A 15,047-nucleotide genomic window follows, 5' to 3' on the forward strand; every position below is an offset into this window, starting at 1 on the left:
CAGTGAGATAATTGCTGTTAAAATTAACCATTTGCTGGGCTACAAAGCAAAAAGGTTGTAGTTAGAAGACATATCCAGAGTGATAACTAATTCATAATATATTTTACCCAACAAAAACATTCTTTAAAAGTGTAGGCAAAACTAATTTATAGTGAAAAAAATAGAACAGTGGTTGTCTGCGGCTGTTAGTTGATGCAGGAATGGACTGCAGAAGGGAACCAGGACATTTTGGGGGGTGATGGAAATGTTCTCTACCTTGATTGTGGTGGAGGTGTATTAGAACTAATTAAATTATATGCCTCAAATGGATGCACGTTACTGTTGAGAAATTATATACCAATGAAGTTGATTTAAAAACTGAAGGCAGATATCTGCTTCTGGCCAAAAGTAAAAAAGAGGGACTAGATCGACCCTCCCATCTGAGACAAATATTAGACAAAGCAGAGAATCAGCGATTTTTGTAATATTGGATAACAGGCAGTGAGGGACAGTGATCTCCAAGAGGTGAGAAACAACAAGAAGTGAACCCTAAGATCGCAGCAGCCTTGTGGCTGAAGAGAGTTTCCAGGCCTCAGTGCAGGAGGGACACCCAGCCGAAGCCCAGAGGTCTCCATGAAGAGAGACTGAGCCCAGGAGCCTCTGGTTCACAGAGCTGAGCACTGATAAGTACACACATTTAAGGAAACTACTTGAGGCCAGAGTAAGAACCACCCTAAAGGTTGAGGCAGGGTGGGGGACAAGTCCTCTGTCTGCACACATGGCCTGCAATAGTTTCTGTTCCCGCCAAGCACACTGGAAAATCTCAGAATTCACATGGCATTGGGCAGTCTCAGAATGTTTTTGCTGCAGTAGTGGGGCAGAATTATCTTCAGATTAAACTCTGCTCCAGTACGACCTAACAGGAAGAACTGAAAGAATCAAGCTATTTCCAAATAACTTAATTCTGTCCCAGAACGAAGCTCAGGGGTTCACGGCCCTCACCTTGAGAACTGCTGTACAAAGAAATACCTTCTAGTGACTTTTAAATTTCTAGATGAAATCAGACAGTTTGCATGGCTTTGTAAGAACAGTAAGAACTGGGTGGTTCTCCTGGTTTGGGCGGTGGCCTTTCTCTGGCTGGGACACCAGGGATGATGAAGAGATGAAAAGGCAGCACTTCTGAAGAGGTCCGAGGACTTGGTCATTCACATCTGTTTGCATCGGTAGGGGGCTCTGACTTTATCTTCCATCTTTCCAGGAACTCAGGGCTGTGTAAGTCAGATTGCAGTTCCTGGATCCTTGATTCTGTGTTAAAATACCTGCTTTATGAGAGGAAGAGCAATTTTACGTGCTGTTTGTCCCCAGCTGTGGGAGCCCGCGTAACTTTTGGTGGATGTTGAAAGACACTGTTGAGATTCACCTTCATCTCAGATGGCGGACTGACCATCATCACTTTTTACAATATGAATGTTTGTTGCGTGTCCAAACACTTGGATCCGCGCTCCACGTGGAAAATTGGCATACGAGTACGAATTGTATAGCATGACCTGAAGGTTATGCAAAGCAAAACCCTAAACTGTGGAGAAGTCCAGCCTGTTCCCAAAATGCCTTCTGGTGTCATCATAGCTCTATTTTGATCATTACATGAAGGTGTGATATATTCACATACATAAACTCATATAGATGTGTTTCTGTGTCTCCAAAAAACCGCTGTTTTATATAACCTCTTAACAATTCAGAACCCCCAAATGATAGCTCTAACTCCATTTACATTTGCTCTTTCTCTTGAAATGTTCCTTTTCGCCTTGAAATATTACATTTACGTAACTCCTCAACAACGTCTCATATTCTGGCAGGGAACACGGTTGCTAACTAAGGATTCTAGGAGCTTGAGTTCAGAGAATGCCACCTACTTGATTTAATTGCAGTAGAAAGCAAGGAGAGAGTCATATTGTCACCTGAGAGGATAGAGCAGTGACATTTGGCAGTTTCAAACCAGAGGAAATTTGACATTCGAACAAATTTCCTAATTCTCTTAAAGGAGCCTTCCTTTCACAGCCAGTGAAAACCAGTTTGTTCTTCTATGGGCAGGTAGGTAGAGTTCACTGGACTATAAGAAATTAGTCCAAACAAAATGGCTCATTGTCTCATTGTCCTTGGATTCTGCTTCTCCAGTGGTTTTGGGGGTTTCCTTCTCTCTACGGTGAGCCTATTTTTTCCTTTCTTTTTCTTTCTTCTTCTTTTTTTTTAAAAAAAAATAAATGAATTCTTTTGAATGTTGCACAGTGAAGTCTTAGGCCTTTAAGAAGTTTTGAAAAGCAATCCACAAATCCAGTGTCACTGATGCTTTCTATTGAACAGGCTGACTTTTGTCTTACATTGTTGCTTGAGAAGGCTGATCTGGGAGCCACAGAGCCAAACAGCAAATAACTCAAAGCCCCTTCCTTTCTTGGGATTGCTTCAGCTCTCTCTGCAGGGAGAGTAAAGAGCTGGCTGTATTAAGGACTTCTTTTGTAAGAGACATAGAGCTTACCACTACTTTTTTGTTTGTTGAGACCTGATAGGATACTCAGCTTAATTCTAAAGCCAAGATGAAATCTCTACCTGTGGGAGTTCCCCTCCAAGCCTTAGCTACATTCAGACCTTTGAAGCAGGCCAGCTGGGAAAGGCTGAAATGTCAGTGGCGTGCAGTAGATTTTACTGAGATTCCTTTTGTTTAGTTTTTCCTGCATGTGGTATACAAAATGAACTAAGTCCTAACTCCATTTCTGTTAATAATTACAATGAAGCCGCAGTAACGTAAGGTTGTGTGCTATTTAAAAAAGACTCCAATATCAGTATATCCTGTTATTGGCAGGTTTCAGACTTGGGACTTTACCCTTCACTTTCTGGAGTAGGCAAGGTAGTCAGTTCTGTGCAGCTAGAGACCTCCTGGGGAACTCTCACAGGTCTCATAAAGGCTTCTGAGCTTCCTTGTCAACTACGTAACATGCACTAGATGCGGGGGGCGTGGGGGGCGGGGATGAAACAAGCAGATTTTCCCCATGGCATTTTATATGTTATCACTATTAACCATTCTGAAACTTTCGGTTCAGAAGGTTGAAAAGAGCTGTTCAGCTTCACAGTCCCTTGTGCAAAACTATAAGAGCTGGATATGTTTCAGAATTCAGAACTGTCCAGATTTTAGCAGGGTAATAAAATGCAAGCACCATCTAGTAATATTCCCAGTGGGATCTGGAGCAGCGCCCCACAATCAAATACATTAGTATTTCCACAGGGAAAAATATGAATATTCACATAAAGAAGAATAAATTAAAAGTACTAATGTCAGCTCATACCAAGTTTTGCTGCCAAATGTGTTTGTTTAAATTTAGTTTTTACCTTCAACTTCAGAATTGCAAATACGAGGCTGTGGACATATGTTGCAGTGATAGAAATAGAGCAAGACAAGCCTGGTTGAGTCCTGGTAATATTTAATAGAGCCGAATCACAGGACTGACAGTTGTGATCTTGTGTCTCTCCCTTAGGGCTAGTTACTTTCTCTTCCATTCTCTGACCTTCTCATTGCTTAACTGTCAAACAGGGGTAATATTTGCTTCACGGGCTGTTGTGAGGATAAGCCAATGCTAACACCAAACATAGTGGTTGGCATAGAATGGGTATTCATTACGTGTTAGCTATTAAAATTTTGCCTCTTCCCTCCTCCCTTTTTTTCCATTAGATAAAAATTTGCTGAGGTAGTGGTTGCAGTGCCACTAATAGGCCTTAGTGATACGGATTGCCTATATCACTAGAGAATTAAAAGTCTAAATTTTTATATTGAGAACTCACTTCTTGCTTGTTGACTAACACCACCTTAAAATTTGCTTGCAGAACGATTAGACTTTTCAATGATGAGTAAATGTTTTGATTGTTTCATCATATTTAAATCTTTTGAATGCTTCGTTTTAACTGTATCTGAGGAAGAAATATTTGCCACCAGCTGATTTGCCATTTTAAAGTTTCTATCCAGACACTCATCTTTTAGAAAAATATTTGAAAAAAGGGCATTGTTGATGATGCTATTGCTCTAACAAAGATATAACTGAGGTTTATAATTTAATACACTTGAAAAACAGCATTAGAAGATAAATCTTTTCCTATTAAAAAAAAAAAGAAAAATCAAGGATTTTAATGGCTTTTTAGAGCAAAACAATTTATTTTAAAATATCTTTTGTAAAGTAGACTTCTACCTTTACGTTTATAAAGACCTCTCTTTTATAAAAGGGAAATCATTGAAAAAGAATTGTCTTTTGTTGTCAGGCTGTTTTTTATAGCCTTATTTTGTACTTTGTATTCCATTAACAAATTCCCTAAAGTATTAACATCTGTTCTAATGATGCATGATTTTAATTTATTTTTCTGGCCTTTCCTCTTAATTTTATGAAAATTATAATTACAAATGCTTGCTCTACTGTATTTTTTGGATCAGAGACAGAATTCAAGAGAAGGGAGGTACTAGCTATTTGATGGGCATTTGCCCTATAAGACTTATTAGCATTTAAGTGGGCCAGAGTGGATCTGCCTCTCTTTATTTGCATTGTGTTTCTTGTCTTCACAGCTGAACTATCAGCAGAAAGTCGGCATCATGTACTGCAAAGCTGGACAGAGCACGGAAGAAGAGATGTACAACAATGAATCAGCTGGCCCAGCCTTTGAGGAATTCCTTCAGCTGTTGGGAGAACGCATTCGGCTCAAAGGATTTGAGAAGTATCGTGCACAGCTTGACACCAAAAGTAAAAAATACTTATACCCTCACACCAGGCTTATTTTTCCTCCTGCTGTGTTCATGTTCATCTGCTAAATTACCCATAAAGCAACATTGCCATTTATTGCAGAAAACTGCTGCTGATGGAGGAGAGGAAGCCAGAGAGGGAGGGTGTGGCTCCAGGACAATTGAAGACCATAATCCAAGCAGCTAGGATTGGACTGCAAAACAGTGTTTGTTATCAGAGGTGTGGGTGGAGTCGAGCAGGGGATGCAGGTCATGCAGAATTGCTCCTGGATAGTGTTGCACGGATTTCCCTATATTTAGGTGAATGTTAAAGTGATTAAAAACTCTAGCAACTTATAACCATCAGGTCGTAAGCTCAAGAATATTTAACTTTCATTAATTCATTTCATAATCCTTGTGCTTATCTTCGTAGTCTGCCTTCGTAGGGTTTTTCATTCATTTTTGTATTTTTTTAATGTCTAGGAGGATTTTTGTTTATTTTCTATTATTATTGTCCATAGTCTAATTTAATCCTTAAGAAAATAGACTTCTTCGCTTTGGTATTAGTTTGGCTCATAAAATGTGTTGATTAAAAGCACAATAATGCACAATAGTGAAGCAATCTGTTTACTTATAGCTCATGAACATACAGGCCGTTCCCCAAGTCCCATTCCCATTCCCCAAGTCGTTAATACAGTAGTTTAGTTCTCAAGTATCTATTTTGGTTAGAATATGTTGACTTCTGCTGTGTGTCACATGGAGGCAATTTTAAATTTTATCTCAGAATCCATCTATAGACACCTGTGACCTGTTTTTCTTTGAGGTCTGTAGATTAGCACATCTGTATTGCAGTCTATAGTAATCTCTCTGGTTTTCTGTACCGGAAATTAAATAAGGAGTTGAGTCATGAAAACAAAAGCATTCATAAACTACTGCAGGGAAGAATTTCCTGTTGCCATGGTTTTGCTGTTGCCAACTTGGAAACAACGTGCGAAAGAGACTATTAAACCCCATAAATAGCCTAGACTCTTAAACATTATTTTAATGTTCCATACTCTACTTGCAACTGCATAAAATGTTAAATCTCAGTATGCTGTTAAACTCTTTTTATCCAGATATTCTGACAGTTACCCTGTACCAGTCATTCATGTTGTCTCAATTTGTTTGTTGTGTTATATAAATTATCATTACCACAGAGAGCTATTGAAAGGGTCTGGGAAGAGAATGTAATTAGCACCCTGATTGTGTAAATCAGTGGTCCTCAACCTTTTCGGCACTGGGAACCGGTGCTCCTATGAGAATCTAATGCCTGATGCCCTGAGGTGGAGTTAAGGCAGTGATGCTAGCGCTGGGGAATGGCTGCAAATACAGATGAAGCTTTTTTGCTCCCTTGCCTGCCGCTCACCTCCTGCTGTGCAACCCAGTTCCTAACAGGCCATGGACCAGTACGGGTCCATAGCCCAGGGGCTGGGGACAACTGCTATAAATGAATGGCCAGATTGGGAGTAGAAGAGATTATATATTATTTGTGTATTTCCATATTCCCAGCCACCTCTTGATGATAAAGGGGAATGTGAGAAATATATAGCCAAGTCCCATATTTAAGCAATGCAACATCAAGTAGGCAGTGGAATAAGCAAAATAAGCATTCTGCATGTTTCGTTCCAATATCCAGTAACTGTGAAGACGAGAGGGGGATGAGCCTGGATTAGCAAACTGCTTCTAACTGCACAGTTTTATAGTTATATAATACTTTCAGCAAGGAAGGGTTCCTTTTAACTAAACTACTGTCCTTTAAGGCTCTAACCTTTCGAGGCTTAGTTCGTAAGCAGAAGAATTCATAGTTTTCTGCTTTTTCAGTGTCAGGTTTTTGTTTATTTGTTTGTTTGTTTGTTTATTATTATTTATGCCTACAGCACTTGGTCTTCCTAGGTGGTCTCCCATCCAAGTACTAACCAGGCCTGACCCTGCTTAGCTTCCGAGATCAGACATCAGGCTTGTTCAGGGTGGCATGGCCATAGACCATGGACTGCGGCTCCACTGGGGTACGAACCCAAGACCTTCTGCGTGTAAAACAGACGTGCTAAGCGCTAAACTATGGAACCATGTCCAGTGTCAAGTGTCTTAAAGTAAATGAAAAGTAGCAAAGTGTTTTTGTTCTAAAACCCTGAAGAAGGCAGTATGCATAGTTATCTCTTTTACTCCAAGTTAATATGGTCAAAAACTAGAAGAGACCATTAGTCTCAGCATTTAAACAGATATTAAACAATAACAGACCATAGAAATCGGGAACAACCAGCCCCCGCACACCCCAGTAGCCTCTTACTGGCCATGGCATACCCAGAGATGAGACTTTGCTATGTGAGCTGTGAGATAATCTCACCTCACTTTATCTAACTTTATTTTGTGTCAAGAAACTCTTTCAATATAATCCTTAAGGAGAGAACAAGCTTTTCTAAAGGATTATGCCCTCTACATGTGGCAGTGTGCATGTCATTTGGATCTGTGAATTTGTAGTTCTCATCAAATTAAAATATCATTTGCTAATCTTTATTTCTTTATTTTTTTATGCTCCCCCTTTCTGAATCTCCAATTACACATATATTAGATCACTTACTAGTTTACCAGTGGTTAATGAGACTCTGTTGATTTAATTTTTTAACCTTTTTTTCCTCTGTGCTTTGTTTGAATAATTCCTATAAATATGTATTCAAGTTCACTGTTTTTCTTTTCTTTCACAGTGTCTTAGTCTGCTAATCCAATCCAATGAAATTTTCATTTCAGATATTGTAATTTTCAGAGCCAGAAGTTGCATTTGATTCTCTTATATTTTTTGTTTCCTCCTCATTAGGTTCACGTTGTCGTTTAAATTGTTGAACATATTTATAATAGCTGTTTTAAAGTCTTCGTGTGCTAATTCCATCATCTCTCTCATTTGGGATTTTCCCCAGCTTTTGAGTTAACATTTTTCTGCTTCACATGTCTGATTGTTTTTGATTAGATACTGGACATTGTGAATGTTTCACTGTTGATTGTATGGATTCTTTAAAGAGTATTGGGTTTTGTTTTGGAAGGCAGTTAATTATAGAACAGTCTGATCTTTATGAATCTTATTTTTAAGCTTTTTTGAAGCATACCTAGAGTAGCCTTTACTCTCTGACTAAGGTAGCCCTCCTGTCAAGGCATGACTTTTCTTATATTTGAAAATCTGCATTTTCAATGAGGTATCTCTGCTGTGGCTGCTCAGAATTCAAATGTCTTCATCCCTGTGTGAATTGTGAGAATTGTTTGGCTTGCAATTCTCTGATAGTGGTTCGTTCACTAATAGTTTTTCTTTGCCTGGCTTTGGAATTTCATTCTATGTGTATGCACTTTAATATTCTGCCTGCGTGTTAGGGGGACCCCTGTGCAGATCTTGAACCTCTGGGTAGTCCTCTTCTTTGGTACTCTGCTCACCAAATATTAGCTACCACAGGCTTCCTGACCTCCAGCCTATTTTGGCTTCCCTCTTTGAAGCCCTGCTCTGTGCCATTGTTCCTAAAGTACCTCCAAGAGGAAAGCCAGGTGGAACCACAAGGATCACCTTTGATTCTATTTTCTCTGGGATCACTATCCAGTGCTGCCTATTGTAAAATGTCACAACAGTTGTTTCAGACATATTGTCAACGTTTCTAGTTATTTACAAGGCGGGGGCAGATCCTGTACCAAGTCCTGTTATATAGCCAGAAGTAGAGGTCCCAGATACTTTTTATATATGCCATCTCGTGTAATTCCCACAAATCTTGCTAGATACCAGTTATCCCCATTTTACAGAATTGGCTTCTTTAGATTAACCAACTGTCCAAGGTTAGACAGCTAGTAAGCATCAGGGAAAATGAACAGATCCTAGTGGTATAATTAATGAAATATTCAGAGAAAGCATAAATGTAGAATTAAGTACAGTGAAGCCCAGAGATCTGTCTTGTGGCTCTGTCTTTCCCTTTCTCAGCTCTTGGGCTAAAAGTACCCAAGCCTTTGCACGAAATTTCTGTTTGTCATGTATTATAATTATATTCAGATTTTAGTACTTTGGTAAAGGAGGGAGAGGCTCAGGGAAGGAAGGATTGATGGAGCTATTGAACCATTTCTCCCCCCCCCCCGCCCACCCCAACTTTCTGTACCAAGTTCATTTTCTCATTTCAGAAATAAGAATTTCTAGCAAATAAGCTACAGTAGTGTCAGAGGTTGTAACAATTCTATGATGAAGAAATTTGCGGTAGTGGTTTTTTTGTTCCTGTTTCCTTGTTTAGATGACATTACCTCTATATATTTACAATCTTCTCACACTACAGTAAATACAAAAATAAACTTCTCAACAAGCCATCTGTTATTTAAAAGCTGGAGACCACCCTCATTTTAAGCTGTGCATATGGATTATCATTTGGGAAATTATTTCCTTACTGAGGCTTGTTTGTCAAGTCAACATGTAGAAGACTTAGTAGCCCTTATAAAGCATTCCTTCAAAGCCTTCATTAATTTGCTGTAGTATTAGTGGATGCTTGTTGCTTCTCTCATTATTCAGCAGTGTTTGTTGTAAAAACCATTGAGATTCAGAGTCTTAGAACACATGTAAGACTTTCCATAAAGAAAATAAATGATTCTTTATCTGGAATATTTAAACTATGAATAGTGAAAGGGATAAAACCAGCATTGTTTAGATGCTTTGCACATGCAAAGGGCTATTTGGAGTTCTAGAGACTGATAATGAAGAAAAGGATTCTTTTTTCACCTCCTTAACTTTGAACTGTGTTATAGCGTATGGTTTTTTTCTTTGACATTTCCTGAGGTACACTTGGCAAAGAAATTAAAATATATAAAAGCCCCTATTTAAGGAAAATACACTTTTTACCTCAACTGTACAAAATTCTAAATTCTAATCAACACATTTTTTGAGCATCTTCTACAAGCTAGCGCTTTCATGTATTTTATTTCACATAATCCTCAGAACAGTGAGATTGTAGCAGGGCAGAGAAATGGAGTGACTTGCTTGTGGTAAGTAGCAAATGATGCTCCTGGCATTCAGATTCATACCTTCTTACTTCCAAGTTGAGAATCAGGGTACTTGCAGGTATCTTACAAAGTGAGAAGTAGGTAGAAACTAGTAAATGGCTGATTCCTAAGCACCAGCCCCACACCTTTTCTTGTCTTTTCTTCTCAATATGTTAGCGATTTGAGAAGCTTGGAATCCTAGGTACATTCACGTGTACACTCACACATTCCTTGAACTGACACTATGAATTTGCCTGTCATGGCAAAGGGTAGTACTACAGACTCTTCTTGATCCCATCCTCATTGAAGTAAAGTAACTCATCTCCTGACCATGGCTAAAGGTACACTGAAAAAATATTAGTAAATACGGTAGATGCTGTAACAAGTGGAATTCTTGACCGACCCAAATACTTCATTAGTGAGTAAGTAAAAGAGCCCTACAAGTTCATGCCAGTGTTCCAGATGTCAATACTTTTCCCTGACTGTGTTCTAAGCACTGACTTCTGTACCCCGAGGCCCTGAGGCAGGAGTGCGTAGATGGGAGATCTGGAGGTCTTAATCGGCTGACTCCAGCAGCCAGTTGGCTATTATAATATTTCAAACTATGGATAAGAATCAGACCCATAACCTGTCTCTGATTTCATCTTGCATTTGACGTGTTTTATAGTGGAGAGGACATTAATAAACTGAGCTTAAGCTTTCTTCATTCTATTGACCTCATTAGTCTACGTGCATTTAGTTAATGAGATTACTTTTCTCCTTGTGTTCATAAATATTTTAAACTAGAAACTTTCCAAGAATCAATTGCATAGGCTTCTTTTACTTCATCTAGCTTTTCTAACTCAAGTATATCCATTAATGACCAAAAGATGGTTATATAGAAGTCTGACTAGCTTTTCTTGATTCAGATTCATGCACGTACACTTTTTTCATCCAAGTTTTAGATTGCCTAAAGGAAAGAGTTGAGCCTGAAAAGAAGTCAAGGATGAATATAACATTATATCTGAAACTGCTCTACAAACTTATTAACCTGTTCATACCATCTTCCAATAGAAATGCTTGATATGGGATATTATCACTTATCTATTTTCAAAGCAGCTGAGAAGAACGTTCTTATCATTCTTCAATTATTCATTGCCTTCTTATCATCTCGTTGGAATATTAGAAATTTTACTTTATGTGGCTTAGTGTGGAGTGCTGCCCTTATTAGTGGATATATGCTGCTTTGGCAGGATGATTTAAAGGTACATCACGTGATTATCAAGATGACCCATAAGGTGCCTGAATATACTTTTTAACTTTTAAAGCTCCATACAAATATGAAGGATCATTATCTTTTCGAAAATTCCTCTTCTCCAGGCATATTTTCTCTTTAGAAATTACTCAATGTATATTCTCTCCAACCAGAATAAAAAAGGATTTTTTGTCACTTTTCCTAATTGTCATTTTCCTGATTATCTTTCTGTTAAATTTTTCATGGTTTCAGGGTTTCAAGGTCATTAAAAATATAACAGCAATATTGGATGCCTTATTCTTTAGTGAACCTTCATTTTCCATTCTCTCTACAAATGTTTAGCAATTCTATTATGCACATAGTAATTTCAAGATTTGAGAATTCCTTTCTTCTTAGAAGGCAAATTTCATTGTTTGTGTCCTAGTTTCATCTTTAAAACTTTTGGAACTGTTTCCAGGTTGTTTTAAATTATCGACTAAACTGAAGTCTTTTAAGATCCCCAGAAAAAGGCTGGTCAAACAGCATATATTATATAAAATGAGGCATGCAGAAGAAAGAGAAAGGACTAGAAGTAGAAAAACAAATTATCTTCAGGGTTGTCTTCAGTTTTCCTCTCTGGTAGTAATTCTTTTAGAATTAGACAGACATATAGAGCAAAATGTAATAAATGAATACTTGGATGACAGCCTTTTTTTCTAGTTCATTAATTTTGCTTAAAATGGACTTGAAACACATGTAAGTACATGTCAAAGCTGACATGTTCACTTAAAAGTTTTAAAATGTACTCATCCATCCTAGAGGTATTTATAGCAAGGGCAAGCAATAGATAAGTTCTTCAGACTCAAGACCTGTCTTAAATAGTTCAATTATTTATTATAGTAACTTGTATTTTTTTGTGGTGGCAATCGTTTACATTTAGAAGATATTTTTCTTGGGGAGTTATATGTTGGTACATATTTTTATGATTTTTGAAAAGTAGTCTTTGATTTATTCTTCTTTCAGCTTGTTTTTAAAACCATTTGCATTTTATGTCTGCTTCAAAATTAAGATCCTCCAAGAAGCTCGAGGTTGAAATTCAGGGTTCTAGAGTCTCTTTACACGTCTGTCTGTAATAGACCTCAAGCCACCCTTGTGGTCTATTCTTGAAGCAGCGCCTGAGGGCAGTGGAGTGACTGCATTACCATCACCCTGGGGATGTTTATTAAAATAGATTCCTCTGCCCAGCCCCACTCCCACTGAGCAGTGTTCCCAGGTTTCTGGACATGGGAATCTGCCTTTTAACTAGTGCCCCAAGTGACTCTGCATACTAAATTTTGAAAACTGCTGCCTTTTGGTATATGCCAGAGGCTTGGTCTTACAGCATCATTCTCTAAAATGCAGTAAAAGTGTTCTGGGCCTCAGTAGTGTGGTTCATGGAGGTTTGAGTTGACTCAGAATGAGTGCACTTCTGTTCATTTTGCAGCCCGGAATGCCAGGTCCTTCGAGTCTGAAGATACTCCTTTTCAATTGGGCAGTTAATAATGCTCTGGCTTTCTGGTATATATGGGCACATTGATTTGTTAATGATTAAGGGGGTAGAGGTTGTTTTTTTCCTTAAGGAAGGTGAGAACAGAACACACTCAGTCTTAAAATATTGTTGGACATTGCTATAATATCTTTGTTATTCAGTGTTACAGTCTTGTTAAATTTCTATTAAGTACAAAACAGTTCTCTTGCTTGAATTAGAAGTATTAGAAAAGATGTTTTTAACTTGATGCCTGTGGACAGAATTCAGTGGTCTGTGAACTTGGATTGGAAATAATTTTACATTTATTTTCACTGACCCCTAATTGAAATTTAGTATTTCCTTCAATTATAGATGCAGGCAGCAAACCAGACTAGTTCATATAAGCTCTTCCTCTGATTTTGTTGCCAATAGAAAGCACCGGTCTTTTCGTATCATGTTTTTTATTATTGGAGGTGTCTCAAAATATTGCTTAGGCATATATCACTACTACAGATTTATAGTAGTTATTAGACCAACTGCTAAAACTTGTTACATAAATCCTATGCTAATATATTTTAAAATTATTTTGATAACTGCATTTTTCAATACAATTGATTTCTGTTGAAATTTTATTTTATGCATTTACAAATATTACTTTGAGAAGCGGTCCATTAGCTTCACTACACTGCCAAAGGGGATCGGTACAAAAAATGGATAAGAACACCTCTTCTAGGTCTTGTCTAGGATCTTTTCATCTTAAACTATCTTTTTTTCTTTTAGATATTTCTCTTAAATGAACTATTTTTCCTATTGTTATAGTCATCTCATCATTTTTTATATACATGTGTGTGTGTGTATATATATATATATATATATATATATATATATTTTTTTTTTTCCGTAGCTGACTCCACTGGAACCCATTCTCTGTACACCACATACAAGGACTATGAAATCATGTTCCATGTTTCTACCATGCTGCCGTACACACCTAACAACAAGCAACAGGTAAGAGAACCGTGTGTTATCCGTGTTTCTTCACCCTCGTTTCATTTCCCCAAGAAGCCTAAGTGGCAAGTTTGTAAAATCTTAAACCAGAATTTAATGTTGCACCTGTCACAGCAGCAGGAAGCTTTGTACTTTGTGGAAGTAAGAATAGCAAATGAGCTGAAAACAAATGAAGAGACATAAATTCTAGGTTAACAGCCAGCTGGATGGCTTTGTGAATTAATCGTTTGCTTTTCACCCACGGGGATTGAGGTTTTCATGAAATCTGAAGAGAACAAGTTGAAATCATGGTGATTAGATGACTCTGCAGGGTTGCAAAGAACATGTAGGAGTGGGTGAAGTTTCATCTCAAAAGGCTAATGTACGAAGCAGGAAAGTACCAATATTTCATTTCATATTGCAAAGGCGGTTTGGTGTACAAACATGGGAAAAAATCAAAATAAGTATCAATAGGATCTCAGAAAAATGTTTTTTTAGCATATTTGTCAGGAGATAGCAAGGAGCATAAATAGCAATTGCATTTATGTATATCATATACAGAGTTTCTTTTTAAAAGACCTAAAAGCACAATGCCTACTACTAAAACTTAGAAAATACAATGCAGAAACCAAGAAATGACAGATTGTTACAGAGTAAAATGGAAACTGGCAGTATTGTTTTAGAGAGTATGTGGTGGTTGTTTTTAAAAAATATTTCAAAATGAAACCAAACTGAAATTTAAAAGAACCAGAGAGCTAACAAACTCTCCTTTCAATAGCTACTGTAAACACAAGCAGTCTACCATTACTTCTGACCTTAAAATGGATATAGATTTTGTTATTGTCAATTGTTGTGCTAACAACATAGGCCAGCTGCGGAATGAATCACATCCTCTTTCATAGAATTTAACCAAACACGAATCTAATCTAATACTTCATCACTTTAGGTTTGATTAAATCACAAATCTAGGTAATAAAATTTTGCCTCTTGTGATTACCAAAGTAATCAAAAATAGGAAGCAAAGCAATGAATCAACTATAACTTTGAAATAAACCTATTTTAAGATAAATTTCCTGATCTGGAGCTTGTGGACTATTTGTTTTATGCAAATTCCGAGTTCTAGATTTCTCTGAGAGGAAAACATCATGCTAAGAAAAATATACTAAACTTCTTATTCTGGCCAGTCAGTACAAACATTTAACAAATGATCTTTAAAGGGGAGATAAAGGCTCATTCTGCCTGATTGCTCAGCAGAGAAAGGTGACAGGGTAGTTGGTAAAGTATTTAGTAACAAAAATCAATTTTTTACTTCTAACTGAGTTGAACTGCTGAGCAGAGTGAGTTGACATTTAAATGGGTGGCTCTCCAAATTATTTAATTTTGGAGTACAATCAAGACAAAAGTATTATGGTCCTAAATCAGAATGAAAGAGTAATTGGTGCTGCTACATATTAAGAACTTTTAGTTTTCTAGCTAAAGAATTTATTTTTCTATTTAGGTTACTTTATGCTTGGAAAAAACAGAAAGACTGTATCTTTTAAAATCTTTTTGCAGAGATTTATAAATACTATCTTTCATTA

General features: G+C 37.4%; 1 protein-coding gene and 1 pseudogene across 15 annotated transcripts in view; one reads left to right on the forward strand and one right to left on the reverse strand.

Annotated features, from left to right (window-relative positions):
• The window catches only part of SIPA1L1 (signal induced proliferation associated 1 like 1), a 321,896-nt gene that overhangs the window by 228,169 nt on the left and 78,680 nt on the right, over positions 1 to 15,047 (forward strand). For all 15 annotated transcript variants that reach the window (XM_039883686.1, XM_039883681.1, XM_039883680.1 and 12 more), the window contains 2 exons: positions 4,580 to 4,754; positions 13,385 to 13,488. In XM_039883686.1, coding sequence (XP_039739620.1) covers positions 4,580 to 4,754; positions 13,385 to 13,488 — 279 coding nt within the window. The remainder of the gene's footprint in view (positions 1 to 4,579; positions 4,755 to 13,384; positions 13,489 to 15,047) is intronic.
• On the reverse strand, positions 6,640 to 6,755 carry LOC120619924 (uncharacterized; annotated as a pseudogene).

This window comes from Pteropus medius, unplaced genomic scaffold (genome assembly GCF_902729225.1).
Source record: "Pteropus medius unplaced genomic scaffold, Ma_sr-lr_union100, whole genome shotgun sequence".
NCBI lineage: Eukaryota > Metazoa > Chordata > Mammalia > Chiroptera > Pteropodidae > Pteropus > Pteropus medius.